The 27,138-nt window shown below is 28.9% G+C and overlaps 1 protein-coding gene across 2 annotated transcripts in view; it reads left to right on the forward strand.

The window, feature by feature from the left end:
• The window catches only part of Wdr59 (WD repeat domain 59), a 58,677-nt gene extending 31,539 nt beyond the window's left edge, over positions 1-27,138 (forward strand). The window contains exons 14-26 of one of the 2 annotated variants that reach the window (XM_067266080.1): positions 1,955-2,050; positions 2,137-2,278; positions 3,175-3,404; positions 3,482-3,627; positions 7,249-7,330; positions 7,413-7,525; positions 13,477-13,600; positions 16,829-16,855; positions 21,910-21,973; positions 22,046-22,166; positions 22,234-22,376; positions 22,450-22,557; positions 26,992-27,138. In XM_067266080.1, coding sequence (XP_067122181.1) covers positions 1,955-2,050; positions 2,137-2,278; positions 3,175-3,404; positions 3,482-3,627; positions 7,249-7,330; positions 7,413-7,525; positions 13,477-13,600; positions 16,829-16,855; positions 21,910-21,973; positions 22,046-22,166; positions 22,234-22,376; positions 22,450-22,557; positions 26,992-27,125 — 1,530 coding nt within the window. In that variant the 3' untranslated portion in view covers positions 27,126-27,138. The remainder of the gene's footprint in view (positions 1-1,954; positions 2,051-2,136; positions 2,279-3,174; positions 3,405-3,481; positions 3,628-7,248; positions 7,331-7,412; positions 7,526-13,476; positions 13,601-16,828; positions 16,856-21,909; positions 21,974-22,045; positions 22,167-22,233; positions 22,377-22,449; positions 22,558-26,991) is intronic. The other variant, XM_067266081.1, reaches the window with a different exon arrangement.

The raw sequence follows: 27,138 nt of genomic DNA on the forward strand, positions 1-27,138 counted from the left end.
TCATAATCAGCATATAAATATCCAATTCAAAATTATATTTAAAAATGTTTAATTGTTAACATTCAACGTAGCTTTCTCAAAATGAATGATTAATTTAATTTCATGAAAATTCTAAATTTAATGCTAATAATTCATATATGTCAAAGTTTTGATTAGAAAAACTTAATTTAGAACTATGAAATAATTTCGAAAATTTACTTTTAGTAATTTATTTATTTATTTTCTATAATTACAATAAACATTTTATTAAAACAACAAATATTTTTAAAAATACTTTTCTTTTTAAATTCTATTTAAATTTTATATATTCAATTCACTATATAATTAAATTAAATATTATTATTAATTTAATAATGTGTCTTTGAATGTGTAAAAAACAAATCAAATTGCAACAGAATGCAAATTTTCTGTTCATTTATGTAAATTGCATGCTTGTTTATGCGAATAATTGTTTACATAATGGAAATCAATTGCATTCCAATTTAAAATTTTTCTGTTTACTTCATTTATATTAACCAATAAAATAGAATGAAAAATTGTGTTAGTGATAATTTATGAAAAATTTATATTTGATTTAAGTGTAAATCTTACATGTGTTTTGTATTTATTTGTAACGTTTCAAATAATACGTATTTATAAAACAATATGTTAAGTTTTCTTTTATTTTATTAATATGGATTATTTGACCCAAAAGCTGCTTTTGAAAATTTATAGTTAATCAAGGTTATGGTTTATAAGCTTCACATTATCTACAATATACCTTGTAAGTCATTTAATTTATGCTATAAATTATCCTAATATAACATACATCAGAATTTGAGTTAAATATTTTATATGTTCAAGATAAAATGAAAAACATAAATACAATAGGAAAAATACATTTTGATGAGGAATTCATTTTCTAAAAATCGTTTATATATTTCCTTTTCAAGTTTGTAAAAATTGTTTTACTACTAAGAGTAATAATTTCAATTTTGAGTAAAGTCATCAGATAACATTTTCCAAAATATATTACCATATTTAAGAATAAAGTTGTTTAAATACTTTGGAATTAATGATTAATTTACAAAAAATAAATTCGATACCTTATTTCGTATTTTCTCCTTTCTAATTAACAATGGAATTTTCTCAGAATGTTAATTGTTATTGTCCTAGAGCTGTGATATCTTTTTACAATGGTTTTCATTCTTTTTCAATAAATTTAGTAAAATAGGCTCAAGTTTTAAATTTTATGATGAAATTTTATGTTTTACGATTCAATAAATTTGACATGTTTACTTCTCTATTTAAAAAATAAATTGTAGTAATTTGCTTATGTAATAATGTAATAGTAATGCCATAAGACTTATGTTTATGTCATTTTGTTATTTGAGAGAATTTGTAGTCTAATGAGTTTTTATTTACCATTTTATTGTAAAATTGAAATGAATTTCTTCAAGACTTGAAGGTATCCATTTACTAGAAGAACATTTTTTTATATCTTCTGAAAAGTTTGTTTTTTGGCATTTACAACATTAAGGCATTGCACGCTTCATTTATTCGAGATTAAAATCTAATATGCTTTGTATTGAATCTATAATTAACATTTTACCATCTACTACATTTTATTACTGTTTTAATATTTGACTTTATATATATCTTCACTGTTTTCTTGTGGCAATGAACGTTCTTAATTTGTTTAAATACTAATTTGTAATTTTGGTTATTAGTTTTTAAATTTAAACTCAAAAAATTAGCATGGAAAATTCAGTATTGTGTAATCCTATAAGATAAGTTAATTGCGTTCGGAGAAAATATAATGGAATTAAAACCTATAGTGAAATGCATAAATACAGGCATAATGAGAAGAATACCTGTTTAATATTAACCAAAATGAAATTATAAGTATTTTTATGTGTGTAAATGAAATTCTAGCCCCTTTAATGAGTTACTTTAAATTTATTTTTTATTGTAGGTATTACGAATGACTTCTCAACAACAAGTTAAAAGAAATAGGACTTGTTTAGAACCTTGTCTTCGTCAACTGGTAGCAAGCCTAGAGTCTTCTATAGTTAGTTTTCCTGATTTTATTTAATGATCCAAAATTATTAATTTTAGTTTTGGTTTTTAGGAAATAATTTATAAATATTTATTTAGCCTGAAGATATGGAGAAGAATAACGAAAGCCCTTATCTGAACTCTTCAAAGCAACAGTTTAGGCCTTTACCAACTTTTAGTAGCATTTTAGATGTCAGTGTTCCTTTTCCTCGAACAACAGGAGCAAAATTTTGTGGAGCAGGTAAGTAATTTTTAAATTTATAAACTATTAAAGATGATGTATTAGACGTTAATTTTGTGTAATTCGGAGTATTCAGGATAATGCACTAAAATTAAAAATTTTTTGTTATTTGGCCATATATATCCAAAAGTCAGTAAGTAAAATTTCATATCTTCTTATCCTTTTTTTTTTTTTTTTGAATGAATATTTGAGATTAAGATTGAGGAATTTAAAGTAGTGAATGGGCAAAAAATATTACTGAATGATGATGATTTGAACTGCTCTCCTACTGCAGTATTGTTATTGTTAATAAGCGTTAGTTTATTTATTTATAAAATGAGAGCCAATTGAAGTTCCAATAAGCTTTAAAATCCAAGAGCTTTAAAAGCAAGAAAATTTATATAAAAAGTTCTATGGTTTTTTTAAGGCCATCTCAAGTATACTTATTAGTTATAATATAGTTTACAATTGAAAAAATATTTTATACAAAGATGGCTTTAAAATGCCAAAAATATTTATTACATAAAATTTTCTTGCTGGTTTTTAAAAGTTTTTAGAGCTTTTATTTAAACAGTAGATTACCTTGTTTAAATTTAAACAATAGATAATCTTCTGTTAATACAATAATTTCTTTTAATATAAACTGTAGTATTATCTGCCAGAGATGATAGAATTTGATCATGACTACATTTAAGTAACTAATAAAAAAATACAAATTATATTTATCATCAGCTTAAATATTTTTCATGTTAACATTATATTGATTTTAAATAAAATTAAAAAATTCACAAATACAAAAAACAACATACACACACAATATTTTTCATGATATATAGATTATTGAATGTTTAAATCTATGTAAGAATGTCTGTATATTTTGTTGAAAATTTCTAAAAAAATTACTTATTTATTTTTAGATTTCTTAGTTGTATTTGTCAGACCTGCTCATCTTTCAAAGGCAAATGTTCCTAGTGAAATCACACCTCGTTCATTATCAGCTTTTAGTGTTTATTGCACTAGTGCACTTCCTTTAAAAGGAAGACAATCTCAATCTCCTGGTCAGTATGCTCTAGTCTACTCTCCCGTTACACAAAGTCCATCCGGTGAAGGTGGTGTATCTATTTCTACTTTTTATCGACAAGATAGGGTTGGTTTACAAACAAATATTTACTTTTAAAGTTAAAATTATATATTTTAAAATAATTGGTATATTTTACTTTTCAGAAACAAAAACTTCAATCAACCAGGCATTTGGAGGGAAATAAAAGGAGAATTTTAAATCAAAAAGTGTTAAAGAATTGTGAATCAGTTTTAATATATAGCATTGCAGGATTAATGGCCCCAAATTACTATTTAGCTGAAAATTATGTGTGAGTTTTTTCTTGATAATGTTGCTTTTTTAATAAAATTGGACAAAATTGTCCTGTGACATGAAGTTATTGGAATATGCCATGATTTTGTCTGATTTTATAATAAACTGAAAAAAATTATTATTTTAATTATTTATACATAATATAATTTGATTGATTCATGTAATATTTGTTTGGATATATTATAAATTTTTTAATAATTGAAATAATAATAAAACTTTTGTTACTCAAGCTTATTAACCTCTTTGCAAATCTGGCCACTGTGTAATGACAAAATTAAGTCTTATCTACTCGCATAATAAATTAGCAAATTAATTTATTGCATGCATACATCACTGGATTGCAATAAAAAAATTATTACTGACAGTATTGTTATGAGTCAATCATTTTCTAGATGTAATTGCATCCTATTACATCTAGAAAATGATAGACTCATAATTCTTTAATGTTATAAAAACGAATGTTATTTTTTTTATTAGAGTACAAAACATCATTAAGAGATTGAAAAGAATTCAAACTTCAAAAATACATCCACTAAGAGGCCTTAATAGTCCCAATTTTTCTCATTAAATATTTTTGGAAATTAATTAAGGCTCTTTGGTGGATGTATCTTTGACATTGTTTTTTTTTTTACATTCTTGAATCAGAATAAGATCATAGATTACTATTATTAGTTTTAATTAAAAACTTTTGAATTATTAATACAATAGGCATAACTGGTAATAGCTTTCCAAAAAAATTAGTCTACACACAAACTACTATAAATTTGAAAAAATTAAATTTCCTACAGATGAACTCTAAAACATCCATAGGAAATTTTGTAATCCTTCCAAGTTTATAATTGTTGTCTGAGCAGTAAATTTTATTAAACATAAACTACTGTAAAAAATTTAGAAATTTGATTTAATCCTTTATATATACTAGACTCTTAACAACCTTTATGTCACCAGTAAACTATTTAATTATAAACAAACGTTTTCGACCGTAAAACTTCCGGTCTTCATCAGGTTAAAAGTTCTGAGATTCGAATAACCGTTGTGTTCGAAGTTTTAAAAATATTTTTTTAGAACGTTTAACGTTGCGTATAGAAATTCATTGTGCGCATGCGTATCATGCACAAAAGAATTTACAAACGACAGCAAATATTAATCTCATTTTTACACACAAAACGGTGGAGGGCTGCACTAATAGGAGTTTCGGTGGTTTTCACCTTCATAATAGATCTTCCAAGCCTTAGAAATATTAATCGCATCCTTGGAGTTGATGCAGTTATTGCGTAACCCTCGCTTTGTATATTTCTAGAGTTTCTAGCAAACGTATGTGTTCTCTTCGGTGTGATATTTTAATTATTTGCGCGTTATGTAGGTCCGCTCTTATGCCCGGGGTCGAAGCATAAGTAGATAGGGCAGTGGTGACTTTGTTATGATCAATGTCATACTTGTGTTCGCGCAATCGCTTATCTAGAGAATGTATCGTAGAGCCAATATACACCAGGTTCCTTTGAAATCTGTGGTCCCATAATGGGACAGAATATACTCCTGGAGCCAATCTTTTGTCTATACGATCTTTGCAGTTGCGGAAGATGTCATAAATCGTGTTATACCTCTTATACGCAATTTTTTTGTTTGTAATTGCCGCAGTTTCTCTATAAATAGGGTCCAGGTGGTGGTTATATTGAACTATGGCACAAGATTGTGTATTATTCGAGTTGCTAGTTTGTGCGTTGTAGTTGTTGCTATTATATGCTTGCGCCAAGTAGGCAAATGCAAGATTATAAATTAATTTTTGCCCATATTCATGTTGTGAGGCTATGTTCTGGATGTGTTGTAATTCTGCCATAGTATCCTCAAATTTTGAATTGTGTGTGAACGCTCTTTTCCTTAGGGCCCAGAATGCCGCTATCTTGTACGCAAATAGGTCATCCGAATCAGCGAGGATGAATAAAGGAGTATAGCATGGTTTGTAATAGACCTTGGTTGATATCTTGTCACCTTCCAATTGTATATTGATGTCAAGGAAGGTTGAGTTCGAATTACTTATTTGGTCTAACTTGATGCAGAGGCCATATGGGTTATTATTCATTGCATCAATGAAATTGCAGATATTGGGCTTAGCCTTCCATATAATTAAGATGTCATCTATGTACCTTTTATACATATGTATGTTGTGGTCATATATAGGTACGATTTTTTGTTCTAGTTGTCTTTTGTTCTAGTGGTCTGATGACAACTAGAACAAAAAATTGTACCTATATATGACCACAACATACATATGTATAAAAGGTACATAGATGACATCCTATTGTCATGTACGTACCAGTATGGTGGACTATTAGGGTGCAACTATGCAGACATGAATTTAGGACGAGCGAGCGGTTGCGAGCGATTTAGTTTTTGCAAAGGAAAACCATGCACAAGTGAGAAGCGAGAAATAACACTGACGAGAGCAAATTTCTGGTTCTCGCACATATCTGACAGGTTTTGATATTTATCGCGCCTCGCCTCTTCTCGCCACATATTCTCACTCGCTCGGAAAATTCGCTCGCTTGCGTTTGCATAGTCGCAGCCTTAAGAAATAAAACTAAAGTCTTAATTGAAATTCAGACTATATAAACACACACACACACAAAGATTAGAAATGACAAAATTATGCTTTCTAAGTTGTTTATGCTTCATTTTGTAAGATTTACATTGGTACTCTGATATATTATTTTCTGTACAATATTTTGAGGACAATGGCCATTGCTAAGAGGTTAAAAATAGGGTATTAGTAGCAAAAGTTATTGAGACTGACTGTTGTTTGAAGGTTATTTTTTTTTGCATTTTTGTTCACAATGAAATGTTCCTAAAAAAAGTTGCTGGATAGAGGTGGCTGTTGTTGGTGGTTCAACTGTATATGGATTTTAAGTAATGACTTTTAGTAAATGATTTTCAAATTATATTTTGAAGAACGAAGAACAAAAATACTATCAATTTATGAAAATCTTGATTTTTCACCTATAGTTATTTTCCTAAGTTTTAACACTTTGCTGTTTGAACTAATTGTATAGCTTGAACAAATTCATGTCAAGAGAAGAGAACAGTGTTTATGACTTGTAATTAATAATTATTATAGGATGTATAATAATGGAAAGAATGAGAAAGGAATATTTAACTTTGTAAATAACCTTTTATGAAAAAGTTACTTAGCAATAAATTGAGAAACTGTAACTTGTTTATAAAATTTTAAATTATTATTGCATGTATTTTCTTTGAGTGAACAGACTATTAATTTAACTGATTCCTATGTAAATAGTTGATTCACATTTTATTTTCAGTGCCAAAACTGTTCCTCCCAATAGTAATTAGAGTGAAACCTTGCTATAAGTTGAGAAATGTCTGCATTATCTTGTTTAAACATAAAACAGTCACTATCATAAACTTTAGAGCAGTGAAATTCCTGAAATGTTACAATAAAACAATGAATTTTGGATTTATAAACAATTTTCATGCTGATTAATCTTTTATTTTGCTTGTAGAAAACTAACTAAATTTCATTTGTACTTAACAAAACCTAGTAACAGAATTTCATTAGTTGTATATAAACAAAGATTAATGTATAAAAAATTATATATTTATTTAGGCTAAATGATGAAGATACGGCTACTCAATGCACAAAAAATGCTTCTAAAGCTGCCGAGGTGGGTCGCCGAGATCTTGTGCAGGTTAGTATTAACGTAATTTGTCATAGTAATTAAAAACTTTATTTCTTTTTCTTATAACTTTATAATATGCACTTTGTTTTAGATGTGGTCACTATGTTCTCATATTGCTAATCCAAAATTGAAAGCAAATCTTGATCCTGACATTGAATGTCCTTGGGCTCAAAATTCATTTGGTAGGAAGATGCTCCAATCAATGTGGGTAATGTTAATATTTTAAATGTAAAAAGTATCATAAAGTAACTTTCACATTAATTTGGAAAAAATATTCAGAACTTTTAATTAATTCTTAAATTTTTTTGATATATGTTTATAGTTTGCTATCTGTTTCGAAAAGTACATATTAATGTAATAAAAATATACTTTTGCTTTTACATGTATCATATGTTATCATATTTGTTAGATATACTAGATTTTACGAAAATATTTTTAATGAACATCACATTACATTGAATGTATTTCACCCACAATAATTGAAAAATTCAAAGACCATATTAGGTAAAAAAAATTCCAAGTTTTAAATTTTAATATTTATGCAAAATTTTACAAATATAATTAAAAGTTAGTTTTTACATAGATTAGTGGTGCACAAACTATGGCTCCAGGCCAAATCCATTAGATAATTTTCCACATCTTTATGAAAAGATAAACAATTACAGTCTGTTTTTTCAGCTTTTAAGGATTGTTAACCAGCTGTGAAATGAAAATAATTAACGTATAAACAATGTAGGAACTGGATAACAATTACATTAACAATGTACATTGGCACCACAACATGTCTGCTCAAACAATGTTTAAAAGAACATGTAACCTCGATACAAAAAAAGGAATTACACGACCGCATTAGCCAGCCTGGCCGCAGAACATCAAATCCAAGCATATGTAGATGGAGTCCGACTACTACTTGCAATCAGAATGCAATTGTATCTCATACACCTTGTGAAAAGCTAGAGATATATACTGTTTGGAAGAAAAATAAAGCCATAAATTTCAAAGATAGCATCTTCCTTCTAGCATGGAGATCTCTATTTGAAGTTGTAATAAATTCTGTGTGTAACATCAACAACCAATTAAATCACGTCTCTTTAAATTACAATATTCAATTTTCCTACATTCTTTTTTCAAACATATCTAACCTGATGAATAGCTAAAGTTATTGAAAACAGTTTGTTTCTCATTAAATATTATTTTGGTTTTTGCTGAAAATATAGAAAAACTTTTCTAACTCAAACATCTGTAACTCGAATATTTCTTTAACTCAAAGAAAACAAAGCACTCAGTAGGTCTCAATGGAACAGCATAGGGATTTAACATCTCCAACTTGAATTTCTTAACTCTAATTTTCTCTGAGTTGAAGTTTTTAATGGTTCCCAAACTGATTTATGTTACTTTCAACTTCTCCAACTCAAATTTTAATATTTATTCTATTCTAAGTGATCCTAATTATTGGATTTTCATGAAATTTTCAGACAGTTAGTAATATCTACCTCCAACATCAATTTTCAGACAACATTCCAGTCCAAAGCAAGCGATCCTCGTGCTTTATGTCAACAAGATGTACAGTACCTGCAAAACTGTTCGATTCCATTAGTTACATTGAGCATTTTGCTGGAAGGTGTCACATGGGCAGTTTAAACCAAAAAAAAAATAACTATCAGAGATTCTTTATATAATGCAAGAGAGGTAAAAATACATATTTTTTCAGAATAGGCATTTTTTACTCTATTGTTCTCTAACTTGAATTGCCTATAACTTGAAGATTTTTCTGCCCCTTGGTGCTTCGAGTTAGGAAAGTTTTATTGTAATTAAATAAAAAAGTTAAATGAAAAAATAAGAAATACGTAGCTACTCAAGTACCAATCTGAATCACTGTAATGGAAACCACACACATTTCTTACTAGGCTAAGCCATTCTCTGATCAATATCAGTAACCAAACAGTTTCTCAACTTTTCTTGAAACTTCTCTTTATGGCCCATTCATTCATTCAAATGATTTTATCAGGTTGTAAGGCTTTCAAAATCTGTACAATAAATAACATTTTATTAAAAATGCACATTGCAACTTGTTGCCTCCCTTATAAGGTTTAAAAACAACAAACTCTTACCTTTTTTTTATTTCAATTCATAAAAAAATTTGATTTTTTATGGAAGTTATCAATAATTTTCTCTTAATATCTAATTATCTGTAGAAATATGTGGTAAAGGTAAAAATATATAATATAAAGTTTACATTTTGCATACATTTTATAAAAGTTACATTCATCTATGATTCCAATGCAAGGAAATGAACATGTAAAATCATAACTATCCTAGCCTTACATATAAATGATAGAAGCAGGCCTACTTTTTGTTTATATGCAATATACAAAATATTTGTGGCCCACTTATCTCTGACCTACGTCCAATTTGGCCTGCCAATTGAAAAGTTTGGGTACCACTAGCATAGATGATCAAATTGTTACATGCATGATTAATTTTTTTGTAATAAAGACTTGTTGGTTAAATGCAAATTATTACATTTTCTGAAATATTTAGGAATTAAGCTGAATTTAAGTAAATTTATTTTTATGTAATAGTTTATGCACCCAGATACAGTGTTTTAAATTAAGAGATGCTCTTTAAAACATTAGATAAAAAGAGAGAATGTCACAGAATACTATTTAAATAATGAAAAGATGGATTGTTAAATATTAATGTTTTTCGATACTATAAAGTGTATAAAAAATAAATTTAAAAATGGTTCATTTTTAGAATTATAGTATTTTCATGTTTTTGATACTTTTTTACTTTAATAAATTTAGTATAACTATTACAATAACTGAGTAAAAGTATTAAAATAACTGAGAATTGGAAATTTCATATTTAAATTTAAAAAAATACTAAAGATATTCATATTTAATATTATTTGCAAATGTCTAAAATTTGTTCACTATCTCAATTATTGTTCTTCAAAGATCTTATCCATAATACTTGTAATCTATTTTTACTTTATTAATTATGTGGATTATCTTTAAACATTGTTTATGTAACCATTGAAAATAATTACAGATTCACATTGAGGTAATCAGGTTTATTTTAGTTCATCAAACTGATCTGGATAGAGCTAGAACTATTTCTATTATGGAAATGATAATTTAGGAAATTAAGGGTGCTTTTTATCAATTTACTCTTATTTTATATTGTAGGAAAAGTGATTCTTTTATATTCCTATGCCTTGGTTGCAAGAATATTGTTAGAGAGTTGCTTGCAGTATTGAATGTTGTTTAATAAATCTTTCTCAGAATAATTTCTGAAAGGGATTTTCTTGAATAACAGATCAAATAAATTAGCGCACATTATTTTAAGTTATAAAAGTGTCTGAATAATTGTATGCAATTCCCAGTACCTCACATATACATATTCTATTTTTATTGTTTGTTATAATTGCTTTGATTAAAAATTAGTATCATCAGAGAACTTTGTGTGTCGAATAATTGTAAATTTTTCTTTTAAATACTTATGAATAAGAATACTTGATAACACTATCTTTGCAATATTATTGAGTTCACCTCTCTTACTCTTAATGCATTCTATAACTGAATCTTGTAGAGAGATATTTTTAAGCCTTTACAAACAATTTTTAAAGAGGACTTTAAGTACTTTAATTTAATTGTTTGAAACACATGACTTTAAATAATATTTCATCCTTTTTATGTTTGCGTATATTTTATACACTGTACATAAAGTTTTCGGATATCTTAATGAATTTCTATTTGCCAACATTATTGTTGGCAAATAGAAATTCATTGGTTTCCATTCTGATTGATATATAGTTTACTGATGACTGTGTAAAATGATGAGCTTGAAGCAGAAAATACAGGAAGGTGTGCCCATTCGCATAAAAATTACCATACATACCTCAGTTGCATTTGCACCCCATGTCATGGGAAAAACATTTTTCAAGAGTTTCCACAGGAAAATTACCACAGCACATACAGAACACTCTTAAGCTTCACGAGCTGTACTTAGGAATTTAACGACAGCTGGCATCTATTTAGCAGTTTAAACTAAATATCCAGCATTTATATGTGACCTGATGATCATTGAAGAATTTATGACACTTGCATGCAAGTTATGTTTACATTTTATGCATCATTTTGAAGCTTATTTCATGTGAATGAATCCTATTGCATCTAATTTAAAATAATTATAAGCAAAAATTTGCCCAATTTCAGTCTTCCTAAAGTGGTTCCCTTCCTTGCCATTTCCACTATTAAATTTACCATCATCATCCAGTATAAAAATAATTATGAAAATAGTTTCTTAAGTTGACATTCTTTCATTCATTTCCAATTATTTATTAATTTTCATTGATTTCTAATTTTATGTTTTATATATTAGCTTTCTATCTATACAGAAAATGCTAAGGTGAAATCTATTTTCAATTTGTTAAATGTTATATACCAAAAAGTTTTATAAGTTTTATGTAAAAAAATTAATTTGCTTCTTTTATTTTCTGTATTTATTTGTAACTTAACAATTTTTTGTGGTAAATATTTTGCTGGGTACAACTAGTTTTCCATAATAACAATTTAATATAAGGTTACCCAACTTTTGAAGAGAAATTTTTTTTTTTTTTGCTTTTAAAATATTTTAGAACATTTTTTTAATTTTAGATATTCATTTACATTTTCTAAGGAATTATTTCTTCTGAATTGATATAAAACTACATTCTTATGCCGTTTCATTTTATGCGAATATAAACATCCAAACACGATAGTTATATATTAAAGCCAAACAATTGCTGAATTATATTGGGCTACAGTACTTTCTCGGCGCTTTTTAGCTTTGGTACAAATTCGACATGGCTTTGTCGGATGCTGTTTTTTTTTTCAGTAGGTGGGATACTCTGTAAATAGTGAAGCTCGTGCAATCTAATTTGTTTTGAAACTGGTTGAATCTCTTCTCGAATCAACGCTTCGACGAATGCTTCTCTAAACTTTAAAAGTTTTATTTTAGAAGAAGTTGCTTTATGAAAGTGTTTGTGTGCATTGTGTATATATATATTTATAATATGTAATGCAATCTTTATGGGCCATCTAATAGTCTTTCTCAGAGCTGTGTAGTACGATAGCATTTGATCTGATCGGTCAATGCCAGACATTCCATGATTGTAATCTCATGATTACTAATGAATTTAGATGCACATCTCTGATTGGCTATAGCGAAGTGACAAGATGAATCATGTCTGTGCACATATTAACTCATAGTTTGGCTTTAGTGAAGAGCTTTCTGTTACGTAAGCCAACTACGAGATAATTTGTAAAATCTTTTTTTAAAAATAACACATTGTATATGCTTTTTGATTATTACTATATACTCTGATTAGAGTTTTTAATAATATAATATAATTAAATTAAGTTGGCATTTTACACCGGAATCCTGAAAAGTCATATGGCAGTCAACGTTTAATAAAGGTAAATATTTTTATTCCATAGTAGAGTAAACTTCTTTTTTATTTAGAGAAATCAAAAATCTTTATCTTACATTTGTAAATCCCAGGGGGTCTGCATCATCTGAATTATCTTGGATACCTTCAAAATTTTGAAGTTGATATACAAAAATTTATATCAACTGCCACTTGCACCAAATGTGTCGGATCTCATTGCGTATGATTTAGTTTATATTTAGCACACATTTTAGTTAATATGGCGATAAGATTTTGTGAATTTTTTTATGCACATGTTTCATTAGTGACAGATTTTTAACGTGAAAAGTACTGTATGTACTGTACATTGAATAAAATAACATTTGTATGTTTTTTAATAGTGGTACCCCCAACTTGTTAATTTTATCTTGTGGCATTCCCGCTTCTTTATCAATGTAGAGTTATTGCACTTTTCATACTTTTAGTGATATACATAAGAACTGTTCTGGTTCTGCTCAGCACTGTATTTTGCAGCACTCCCAAAGCGTTGTCGTGGCATCCTAGTGTGCTGCGGCATCCCGGATGAACATCACCAATCTATAAACTATCAAAATATTAATTAAAAAATTCATTTTACAAAAGTTACTTTATGCATACATATGGTAGCTATTTATCAAAATTATGGATAAATACACTTAAAGTTATTCATTTATTATATATTTTGATGTGTTTATCTATGCAGAATTGAACATTACATCAGACATTATGATGTACAGACTGCAGCAATGTTATGTTGCATGTTTGGAAAACGAAATGACGATAATCCTTACAATAAGAGAACAGTTACAGATACTGGAAGCGGGAGTGTAAGTTGTTACTACTATTAAATAATAATAATTTTTATTATTAATTTTTAAAATATAATAATTTGATTTACATTTCTGATATATAATTTTAGTTAAGGTGAATGAAATGGCTTTTAAATACTGGAAATAAATTATTTTGGAGTAATGAGTGAATTATGTTTTCATGACAGGAAATTCTACTTTGAGTAAATATATTGAAAATAATCATAATCATTAAAGATAACCCTGAAAAGTAATTTGAAGTTATTCAAATTATGTAAGTCAACAAAGTGCTTTCTAACATGTAAGTGTCATGTAAATAAAGCACAGTAGCAGTGTACCCATGTGACAAAATGCTACAAAGCTCCTTATATGAGTATAAACATTGAAATTGTTTCTGACAACAATCTGTTAGGACCACTAAAAGTGAGATGTTCCTGATACATCAGTAGCTTATCAGACATGCTTCAGAGAAGGCATTTGGATGATTCGTTGCAATTGGAGGTCCATTCATTTCTATGTTTTTGCCGTGTACATTTGTGTATGTTGCTTTGACATTGGACACGAGTGTGTATTTTTCTGGTATTTTCATTACTGAAATATTCATGTGTACACAGGTATACACTGCATGTATGATGGTAGTTTCGTAAGATTATAATGGAGCTGAAAAATTCATAGCCAGCTGTATCTTTTACATTTTATGTTTGTTTATATAGATAAATAAATATTTATCATTATGTTTCAATTGTGTTACATGCAAACTATACATTATAAGGTTTGTCTAAGTATGCACTATGATGTTTTTAACAATATATTTCTCAGAACATATCCTCATTGTTAAGTGGGTCATATCCGGTTTTTAAAAATATTTCTTGATTGGATGATTACATAATAAAGATTTTCCTGTGCCAGGAGGAATCTAATTCAGATTTTTGTGATTTTCGTGGATGATTTTTTTTAAATATAAGTATTTAGTTTTGCTGGACAATCTATATATTTTATTTTATTTTAAATAATCTATTAATATAGAATTTTTTTTGGAAATCAGATTAAAGATTGTTGAAGAAAAATTATGTACATTTTAAAATTTGTTTACATTAAAGAGAATCTATAAAATCCCAGCAATTTAATTAAAAATTTTTGTATAATATGTCAGTTTTCTAAAAGAACAGTAAAGCCTAATGTCCACTTAACAGAAAAGTTAACCATGTAAAACAGAAACAGAAAATGAAGAAAAGGTTGAAATAAATCCTATGACAACTGCTTTTCGTGGAAACCAAATTCTTTAATTCACAGGAAAAAAACACCTAAAGTTCCATTCGGGTCATCTTCAAATTTAAAAACTAATTTACAAACTTCTCTGAATTCATTAAGGAATAAAAGAAGAGATCTTTTTGTGTGTTGATGTTTTTCTGAAAGCTCTGCATGTCTCATTTCCAACAATGTTAGGTGGTGAATAATCATTCCAAGATGGATGACAGTGTTGACAAGAGAGATTTCACTAATTATCTCATTTACAGTATCAAATTTTTCTTGCTTTCTGCACTTAAGAAAACAATAAAACTATGTTAAAAAATTTTAGAATAGACCATAGACCATTAGAGTACTTACAGCAGATTTCTAATAAGTGAATTATGTTTTCATGACAGGAAATTCTACTTTGAGTAAATATATTGAAAATAATCATAATCATTAAAGATAACCCTGAAAAGTAATTTGAAGTTATTCAAATTTTAACACTGTATTTAGGTTTAGGAGAATAACATCAGAATTATTCAATAAAATTTTATTAATAGTAGAATGAAGACGGCATACTATCGTTTCTACGAATGACATTTCACCGAACTCATTTTTCGTTGGCTATCAGCTTTCTGCACTTGAAAGCAGAAACATTTAATGTCTCTCAACTCGATACCCGATGACAACCGGGGCTGCGGAGTCGGTAAAAAATCACTCGACTCCCGATAATTTTAGTAGGCCGTCTCCGGCAAAATTAAATACAAGTCATTTTATGGGGGACAGAAGTGCTCGTAGGGGGTTATCCTACTCTGAACTCTAAAAGAAGTCTGGGGCATTTACCCAAACACTTTTACAGTTAGTATTTTTAATTTTTAACAAATATTTAATAAGAGGAAAAAGGGGGGGGGCGATAAAATTCTACATCTACATATCTTTAGTCTACAGCATTCGCACTTCAATTTCACCCTCCCAGAAAAGTTAGTCCAACTAAAGAGCCCCTTGTACTAGCTAGTACTTCAGCTCCTTGTTCAGAAAAGAAAAATATACACTCTGATCAATTAGTCTGGCTCATTCAGAAAAATAGAGTACTTATTTAGAGCGGGGATAATAAAGGAATGAATCAAAAATATTCAAATTCAATTGGATCAAAATAATTTAACTAACACAAATACCACAAAGAAGACTATTGATACATATTTAATAAATTAAATTGTCGCATTTTGTATTTAAAATAAATTAATTACAACAAAATAGAAAAACATTTTTAAAAAGTGACTAAATATAAAATAAATTTTCTTTCATTTAAATAAAAAAACACTAAATTAAATTTAAAATGTCGGAGTCGACACATTTTTCCCGACTCGGACTCCTCTGGCCAGAAATTCCTCCCGACTCCGACTCCACAGTCTTGATGACAACTGTTAAATTATGGTTTAAAACATATATTCTATTAAATCAAGCTTTGTTGGAATTTCATGGTGGTTTGTTCATTAATTTCCGAACTCTATTTTTTTTATTACGTAAACAGAAATTTTCTTTTCTCTCTCTTTCATAATTTTCCGCAAGTGGGAACCCCGTGTTTCAATGTCAGATTGAAACAGAGAAGTGGAATCTTAGCCGTATTGTTTCAAATTTAAATGCGTGAGAACCACGTTATTTAAAAATTAATATCGAGGATTTATTTAGATTGGTATTTTTATAATAGATATTTATCGAAGAATTTTATTTTTATTAATTTTTTTCAGATATTTTTAAGTCATTTCCTTCAAACGCCCGCAACTTAAATTTATCTCAGAGTTTTGATAAAGATAGATAAATGATAATTACTAATATTTCTTTACAAAATTAATATTTTATTAATTTTTTTGTTATTATTTAAAAGAAAAATAAAATTCATATAAACAGTTTTTAAAGATTTTCTTCCAGTTGATTTGTTTTAGTGGCAAGAATTATCCATATTTTAATCCAATGGAAGATATAATTATAATGAAATATTTATTACATTTATAGCAACATTCTGGGAAATGGTGGCTGAAGGTATGTCAGTAAGATCTCTGTCATTTCTAATGTGTATTCCCTTAACATACAGATTTGCCTGACTCTCTAACAATATTTGTTTCAAACAAAAAACAAAAAAAGATTATTATTATTATCGTTATTATTATTATGATTTCAATAAATGATAAATAATTAAATATAAATGCATGCTCTTTTTATTTATCGTAATTATAATTTTTAGACAAAATCATGCATGAAGTTACCAATTATATATATTTTTTTTAAATAAGATTTTTAAGAATTTTTATTATAATGTATTTTATAATTTATTACACTATATTTTATAATAATTCCATATTAAAAAATTCATTAATTTGATAAACAAATTGAGTGAATATGAAAAAAATGGTCACAAAATGCTTTTTGTATTAACATTTAAATATATCTATATACATATATATGACAGTTTTTTTAAAATTACAATATAATGATTGTTTACAAATCTCGATATACACGATGGGCCACAGTTAGGCCCTCTGTTTTATTTTACAGAAATTGTGTTGAAATTCGCATCAATTAAATTACATATTACAAAATATTCTGGTGAAGGATTTCAAGTATTGCACCTTGCAATGTTCTTTAGAATGTTTTTGATGTGCTTCTTCCTCAGATTTGCTCAGCTGTGAAGCCTTTCTTCAGTTGGATGAACTTTGCTGTATTTGTTATGAGAGGTTTATGCAACTCTCGTCCAGAATGACCTCTCTGAACCCTAGATTGGGTGCGATAGTGATGATATCTTGTGGCTTCCGAGATTGCCCGACATTATCCTCTAGATTTTTCCCGGAAATTTGTGAAGTATTGTGTTCGTTCAACAAAGCCATTCTCTGTTTGGGAGCTTATGGACAGAATCGTATGGCTTTGTGATACCAGAAATATTATCAAAATTCTTCAAGGAAAGAAAGTACAGCATTAGCGTGTGCGAGTGGCCATCTTAAAAAAAAGAGAGACTCAAAATCCTTCACTGGGATTTGTAATATAATGTATAAGAATTTCAATACAACTGCTTTAAAGTAAAATAGAGAACATAATTATAGCTCACCTTGTATTTTATATAATTTATATTATTATTATGATTAAAAAATTGTTGCTATTTGGTATCTAATATTTGCTTATTCTGTCTTTTTAGAAATTTTTAATTTATATATTAAATATTTTTTAAATTCCTGTGTATCTACAGAAATGACGTGTACAAAATGGTTAAACCAAGTCTCTTTGAAGTTAAATAGCTAGAAAACTGGTAATGAAACAGCACTCTAAATTTTAAAATGGAAAATAAATAACCATTGTACAAATATAATTGAATAATTTCAAGAGAAAAGATTTGTATATTTATGTAATTTAATTCTGAATTAAATTAACGCATGTTAATTATTCATTTTCAGAGTGCATTCTATCAGTACTTCAATTTTAAAATAAAAATTTATATTCTTTCGATATTAATTTTTGATAAAATAATTTTGATTGAATTTTTTTTCATAAAAATATTGTTTCAAGGGTCGTCGACTTAATAACGACGAGTTAAAGACGAAGCGAATAATGCAAATAGATAAAATGTAAAGTTATCGTTGCATTCTCGATATTAAACAACAAACTTTTAATTGAAATAGTAGTAATTTCATTTTTTTTTTAAAGTTTTTAAAAGTAGGTAGATACAGGCCCATGCTAATCTATGTAAACTATGATTGATGAATATCCTCTGTTTGCCTCAGAGAATAATTTTCTTTGATCGGCACAGTAAAAACTAACTGTGCAGTGATATAAAGTTATGTAAATTTTTGTAGATTGAGAGAGAGAATTTCAGAATATAGTAATTGCCTGATTTGCAAAATTTGTGCATTAAAATCTTGTGTATCTTAGTCCTTTTTTTTTTCAGATCTGTGTAAGTTTATATAAATTGAGAATGAAATGAGATATATAATATTTTTACATATTTTTTACAGATATACAATAATCTTTATATATATTAAACAATGATATAAACAAAAAAATAGTTTTTAAAATAAATTTATAATTAGCTTTGTGAAAACATTGTAATTATAATTAATATATACATTATTTACAATAAATCTTTTGCTGTCATAATATATCGACTTGATAAGTTTTAACAATTACAGTCTTAGGCCATTTTTTTTCTATTGTAAGAAGCATATCGTTACTAAAATAAAATTTAAATTTTGTTTAATAATGTTTATTATGGTAAAAATTACTTTAAATTACTTATAAAATAATCATATATGAGCTAAATTTATATCTTTAACAGGTATAAAAGCATTCTGTTAAGTATCTTTTCTATTTGTCTTGAAAATATTAATTAATACTTTAAATGGTAATTTTTCCATCATTATGATATACTGATAAAATGAATTGTCGTCAAGTGTTATACATTGTAATGCCCAAAGACGATTCACTTTATCAATATAATTTCTAACGTGTTTAATAGTACATTGAATCATACTAAACTGCCGTGTAATACAACAAAATAAACATCAAGAAAACCTTTTAGCGCAAGGAAATAAATCATTTAATTAATGTGCATATATCTGTCATTTTCAATGACCTTACTTGAAATTTGAAAACACAGACAGAATAGAACATAGAAAATAATAAAGTGAAGAACATTAAAAAAAACTTTAAATTACTTTCTATTCTGTCTACGTATTCAAATTCTGGTTGCTCGAGTTCAGAATTTAAAATGACTGAAAATGTTCACCTTAATTGTTTTTCTTTTGCTGCTAAAAGGTTTTTGTGGTGTTTGCTTTGTTTAATAGTAAATTTTTTAGTAATTATGATATTAGTAGAGAATTTATATTTCTCCATTCATAAATTAACATGATTTTAAATTTAAATGTGAAAAATAAATGCATAGAATTCTGACATTATGATGTGAATATAATAATATATAATATAGACCAGACATGGGCAAATGCAGCTCTTGTTGAAAGTGTTAATTTCTGTTTTTTATTATTATTTTTACAATTTTATTTTTATAATTTTGTGAAAAATATGTTTATTTAAAAAATTCAATAGTTGTTTTATATTATACTAGCTGACCCGGCCACGCGTTGTTGGGGCTCAAAATGTATCTATTATAAATGTATAACACTTCCCCCATGGGGGAATTTCAAAAAATCCCTTCTTAGTGTACATTCTCTTGACGTACCCTATTAAAACGCAATCAAAGACGCATCTAAAATAGTATAATAGAAGCCAAGTTCTTCACGGTAAGCCTTAATCCTGTCCATCTCCCCCACCCCCAGAGGGGGAATTTCGACATGTATATTATATAAAACACGTGCCTATTCGAATGCAACATTGTGTCAAAATTTCAAAGGAATCGGTAAGAACAAATGAACGTTATATTTTATTTATATAGATAAAAAATGATCTGCTTTAGTCTATTCTCACAGAAAAGCATAATGCCTCACAAAAAAGCAAACTTAGATCGTCAGAGTTAGTGCCATCTGTTGGACATAAAAGCCTTAATCCGTATATAAAGATATTTTTGAAGGGGGGAAATGGTGGTCTTCACATATGCCACAAACCTTCGCGGGAGTGTATTAAACAACTTCCCGAAAGTTTCGTGGCAATCGGATAAATGGCATAGTAATGCACGAAAGACAGACAACAGACAGACATACATTCATTTTTATATATATAGATTTATATTATATAATAAAATCGCTCGCCTTACCATACTATCCGCCACGACAGTACAGAACTGCAGCTCCCATGCATTTTGCAAAACCTACATTTTGGCTCCCACTGAACTCTTGCTTGCCCACCCCTGATATAGACTTTATTTAAGGCTTCATAAGTTATATGATATTTAAACAGAATGATCAGTTCTTGAAGTTTGTGCCTATGCTTCTGTTCAAATATTGTATAACTGATGAAAAAGCTTATAACGGGTGGGCAAGCAAGAGTTCAGTGGGAGCCGAAATGTAGGTTTTGCAAAATGCATGGGAGCTGCAGTTCTGTACTGTCGTGGCGGATAGTATGGTAAGGCTGGAAAGGATAGCACTTTCAGTAAGAGCCGCACGTGGCTCTCGGAGCCGCATTTGCCCATGCCTGGCTTATAATGTCAGTCTATATTATACATTAAATCTGAAAAGTTTATCTGAAATGAGCTTATAATTCATATAAAAAGAATAATAATTATCTTCTAAACATACTTTTATGTATTAACTGTTAATCCTGATTTCCTTCAATAGGAATTTTTTAAAAATTTTTATAATAAAATAGTAGTGCTGTTCATTTATCTATATTCTATCTACAATTTCCGAGGTGACATTATTTAATTTCACTTTACATATATATATAATCATCATTGGATATTTTGTGTAGTCTTGTCAATAAATATTTATTACATAAATTTAATTGTTCAAAATAACTAAATTTATAAATTGGTAGTTTGCGTTATATGACATTATTTAATAAATTATATAAATATATTTTTTTTTATGTTCATGAATAGTCTTTATTAATAATTTAAAAATAAACTTTGAATGTAACAAAGAGCATTACTTATTAAATTATTGAATGTTTTCTTGTGTACGATAAATAATGGTGTATTTAAAAAAAAATTAAAAGCATGATATATCTATTAATAATGTTATAGATGACCACCTGATTTTAGCATGTAGTTGTATGACCCGCATGAGGATTTTATTCCCTTTAAACAATTGGGTGTCTTGCCACATTGATACTAATATTAAATGTTATATTCTAAACATTTTAATACATTTAAAATGGTATGTTAATAATTTAAAGAGAATGGCAAAATTTTATATTTTATGAATGCCTTGAGAAAAAAAAGGATGTATTTTTAATCAAATTTAATATCTTGTTTGAGAATACAACATTTGATGGAATCCCTCATCCCCATTTCCCAGAAACCTGTTATGTTTTGATGTTAATAACTTTCTGTGCTTGCTACTGACATCATATTCATCACTGGAATTTTTAGCCTTGTTTGCAGATTAATCATTTAAATACTCCTTTTTCTCCCATTAAAAATCATATCTTTTATTCAGCCCGGTGGTTCACCTTATCATACGGTTGTTCCCGCAGATACTCAATGGGACGGTTGGAATTTAGGTAAAAATGAAAATTTGTACTAGAATATTATATTTTTAACATTTAAAAACTTGAAATACTATAAATTTTTAGTGAGCGCATTAAAGAGGAATAGATCTAATAGTTGGTCAGATTCGTTAGAAGAATACCGTTTTATGGATTCTCTACCCGACCCTAAAGAAGTGGAAAGAGAAAACCACGAAGCAAATATACAGTACGTGATATATATTTCAATAAACAAGACATTTGAAAGATTGTAATATTTTTATTTTCATTTTTAGATTGTTAGATCCTAAAATGTCGTCAAAATACGACGAATTTAAAAAAGTCTACGCAGAAATACTTTATCGATGGAATTTATTACAGCAGCGCGCTCAAGTCTTGAAGTACGTGTTGACCGCACCAGAGAAGCACAAAGGCATAGGTACGAAATTTATGATTATTTTGAATGCAGTTTTATCTGGAAAATATTTTCAAATTTTTATGTAATTCTATAGAATTTTTGACCGAATGTCAAGATTGCCATAAAGATGTTCGAGGAGTGCAATGTTTACAATGTAAAAATTACAGCTTGCATTGTGCAATTTGTCATCTTGCTGTAAAAGGTTGGTTTTATCTTTTATTCTTAGAAAAATGAAATTATTTATCTTAGCTCACTCACAAGAGATGCTTATTTTTAATTTAATGTTGCATCAACAGTACCATAAACTAGCTGTTACTTGGGGCTTTGCCCGTGAGGACTTTGCAATTTTATAGAAATAGCCCTCAGTTCAGCCCCAAATATGTAAAATTACTTGCGTTACACATACCCCTTATTACTGAGAATCTTCTAATGCAATCGAACGTTTTCAATTTGATCAATTTTCTAGAACGTTTGCAATCGTTCTATAATCGAACAAATAGGTAGTAACAAATTCAAATTTAAAATGGTTTGAACATTTGGTTAAAAAGTTTTAATACATAAATATTGTACGTTTGTAAATTAAGTTATTACCACCAGAAACAAACAATCGCATCCTAAATAGTAAAGTAGAAGCTGTTCTTCAGGTTAAGCCTTAATGCTCTCCCTCTCCCGTGGTGGAATTTTGAAAAATCCCTTCTTAGTGTGCGTTTTCATGACATACCCTAACTGTGTACCAAATTTCACCTCTTTCAGTTCAGCAGTTTGCTCTGGGTGATGATGAATCAGTGACTCAGTCAGTCGGGACAAATAATTTTATATATTTAGATTAGTTTTTATTCTATCTTTTGGCAAACAAACCATGCATTATACAGTAAGGCGATCTCCTCTTTGAGATAATATCCTGTAGCTTGCCAGATAACCGGACTTTTCTCCTATTGAGCACATATTGATATGATTGGAAGCCAACTGATATCAACAACTGACTTTGCACTTACACTGACCCAGTTGTGAATTCAGATTGAGTAGGCTTGGAGCAGTATCCCTAAAGATAATGTACATCTCTATGACACCATGTGTGAAAGATTTGGGGCCTGAAGTGAAGCAATTTTTCTTTACATTTGATTCTAATTGGCTAACATCATACATCATACATAAAAATTTATATTCAAAATTTAGGATGTATCAAATTAAAACTTTAATTGTTAATTATAAGAAATTGCTTATGCGAATAAACAAGCTAACAAAATTTTAGCACAACAGATAATTTTTTCAATATTTAATTTCTTTTAGTGCACAATATTTTGACGACAAAACAAATTTTAAAAAATATCCAAAATCAATAAGCAACTAATTTGCATTGTGATATTGATATTGTTTGTCAATCTTTAATGGACTGTATAAATATGAAAGAAAACACTTGCGGTTTGATAAAAGTTTAATGCAGTTTGCGGGTCGTTACACAAGAACAAGAAGAAAAAAACAATATGGCTGACGCACTTGGCCGTTACAAAAAACTCTAGTCTCCAAACATTTTTAAATTATCATTTTTTTCTCACAAAAAATACGGTGGCGCTTGAGGTGGCAACATCCCGGCCCGCATTGAAGTAATACTTCAATAAACAATGTTAAACATCAAATTTAAATTTAACAATTACAACAGAAATGACGCGTGTAGGTCACCAAGGAGAATCATATTTTCTTTCTAGATGGATGCGTAACAAAATTGTGCCTGTTACCTTCTCTTAACCAGTTGTTTGCGGAGTACTGCTATTGGAGTAACCGGTTTTCGTTAAACTGTTGCGGAGTACTCCAGTTGGAGTAACTGTCAATTTTCTTTCGTAATTAACTAGTTGGTGGCGATTTAAGCACTGATTGGCTTTTATCTACATAGACTAAATCTGTTTCAATGAATAAGATATTTGTTACCACCCCGTATTTTTAAATTTAGGCACAAAACTCCTCCATTCCATGTTAAGTCTATGGGAGACCTTTCTTTTGTTCATTTGACAATAAAATCCTAGTTAGCATGCCCGTTAAGTTCTAATTGGTATATTATAGCTAAATGACTATCCTTGGACCAATAAGCATTGACTTGGGTTTGTGGGGTGGGAACTTTCTTGGAAAAAGTTATACCAACTTCAAGCTACATTGTCAGCTACAAACGTAAACAAACAATTATAAATCGTTATTCTTATCTATTTTTAGCATCAATTTAATAAATTTTTATGTATATTTATCCTATTTAACAAATAAGCTTGTTTTTTAAGCCATTCAGCCATAAATCTTTCAAAAAACAAAGTACTTCCGGTTATGGTGGTACTTCCGTAATACATAAGATATACATGTATAGTCGTTAATATAATAAAGTAATAATCGCTTATTATAGTCTACTATTAGTACAATAAATTAAATAATGTATAAATAGAATCAAATACACATCATCAGTAATAAAAGTGTATTGACCTAGATTTAGAAAGGCCACCCCCCCCCACGCCGATCGGCGTTATAATCTATAGGCCGTATTATTTCTCTACGTTGATTTAGAAAGCTGCAGTTTTTTTTATTTGACAGAAAATATACATGTCTAAGTAACGTATGTAACAAATTAATGGAAAATTTATAAAAAAACGATTTTTTTAATATTTTAAAATCTTAAATTTTATTAATTTTTTTAAACGTACATAATATTTTGAAGTTAACAATCGTAAAGTGTAATATGTACGTGATAAAAAACTGAAAACAGATTATATCTACTACAATTTTTAAGCGAGATATCGCAAATTGAAAAACCACTTTAAAAACCACAAAACCTGTACGCAACAGCGGTGTTGTTTCGGATTATCGAGTGCGCAGCTGACAGGTTAAAAACACCTTGAGGGGTTTTCACCAGAACAACTCTCACCTTCTCGTCGGGTCCTTTGATAACTTCCTGTACACGGCCCATCGACCAACTTCCGGGTGGGAGGTTTTCATCCTTTAAGACGACCATTGAGTCTGGTGTTATATTGTCCTTCTCAAATTGCCACTTATGTCGGGCCTGTAGGTTGTTTAGGTAGTCCAATTTCCACTTACACCATATAACTTGAACAAATTTAGTTAACATTTGCCATTGAGACAAATAGTTATCTGGTTTACTGGTGAGATCTGACTCCGGTAGTCTAATCAGAGGTCTTCCGATAAGAAAGTGTCCTGGAGTTAGAACTTGGAAGTCGCTTGGATCAGAGGACATAGGAGTGAGCGGTCGGCTATTCAAAATTCCTTCTATCTGTGTGGTGATAGTTATAAACTGCTCTATAGTTAGATGCGAGTTACCCACGGTTCTTTTTAGGTGATGTTTAATGGTTGGTGCTACTTGAGACTGTGCCCCACTCCACCATAATTCCACGGATAGTAGATCTTGCGGATTTAAACCCTGGGAAGCTATATGTTTCCAATGACAGCCTTCAGTAATAGATCATATCTTTTCCACTCGATTCGCAATAAGTCTTCAGGCAATATGCGGGAGTGTTGATCCAAGCAATGGCAATAGTTGAATCTGTGTGTAAGATCACTTCAGCTATATCCATTTGCAGACATGAACATATCTTTTTGATAAGTTGCAACAGTACAAGACAAGCCGATAGCTCTAATCAAGGGATTGTAATAACCTTAAGAGGAGCGACACGAGATTTACTAGCAATAAGTCGTGTCTTGCCAGTTCCATCTTCCCTTATGCAATGCATGTAAACTACTGCTCCATAAGCTGACTCTGAGGCATCTGCATATCCTAGCAAGACATATTTTAACAGATCCACTTCAAAGGGCTATCTAGTGATCTTAAGATCGTCCAGGGCTTTCAAGGACGATACAAAGTTCACTCAGTCATAGTTAAGGTTTTCTGGTAGGGTATCCTCCCAGTCGAGCTTACCGAGCCACAGCTTCTGTAGAAAGATCTTTGCTCAAGTTATAACTGGGGTCATAAAGTCTGGCGATGACACTCAATACTTCTCGTTTTGTATAAAGCAATTTTTCCAGTAATCCAATAATTAAGACTTTGGTAATACACAGTTGTACTACATTCTGTAGAATTAGAAAATATTATCAATAATCTTCGAGTGAAAAATATAAGCTACATAATTCTCTAGCAAAAATAATAGTAAAAATGAAGTTAAGGCCAAAGCTGCGCTAATATTTTAAATGGAAGAAATATTTATGATTACATATATTCATCTATTATTTACTATTTTTATAGAGATTATCCATATATTTTTGACTAAAAAAATTAATAAAATAAAATTCAAATAAATCAATTGAATAGTAATTGAGTTTGAGGTATGTTGAATCAACTGGATTCTTTAATTTGTATAAATTATTATGGCACCGTTTCTAAAACGTAACCTTCATTTTTATTCCTCAAATTTAACAATGGATACTAATCTGGAATATGTTAAAGAAAATGATTCCTTACAGACTTAATATTCTGGGAAGAACTGCTATTTAATTCAATATAGATTTAACATTTCAACCACATACTATACACCGATACAAAACAAATTATTTCAATAATATTTATAGCTTTTAATTGTCAATACAGCTGGAATATCTAAAAGTTCTTTAAATTCTGTTTAATGATGTAGTAAATAATTTGTCGTCGTAGGTTCTGCCAACTTCTGCTTGTCGTGCGGTCACGGCGGACACATGCTGCACATGATGGAATGGTTTTCCAACAGAAGTATTTGTCCCGCCGGTTGCGGATGCAATTGCTTAGAAGAAAACGAAATATTTGGATGAGTATTTGTCACTT

Source organism: Centruroides vittatus, unplaced genomic scaffold (genome assembly GCF_030686945.1).
Source record: "Centruroides vittatus isolate TY-2023 unplaced genomic scaffold, ASM3068694v2 contig_2634, whole genome shotgun sequence".
Taxonomy (NCBI): domain Eukaryota; kingdom Metazoa; phylum Arthropoda; class Arachnida; order Scorpiones; family Buthidae; genus Centruroides; species Centruroides vittatus.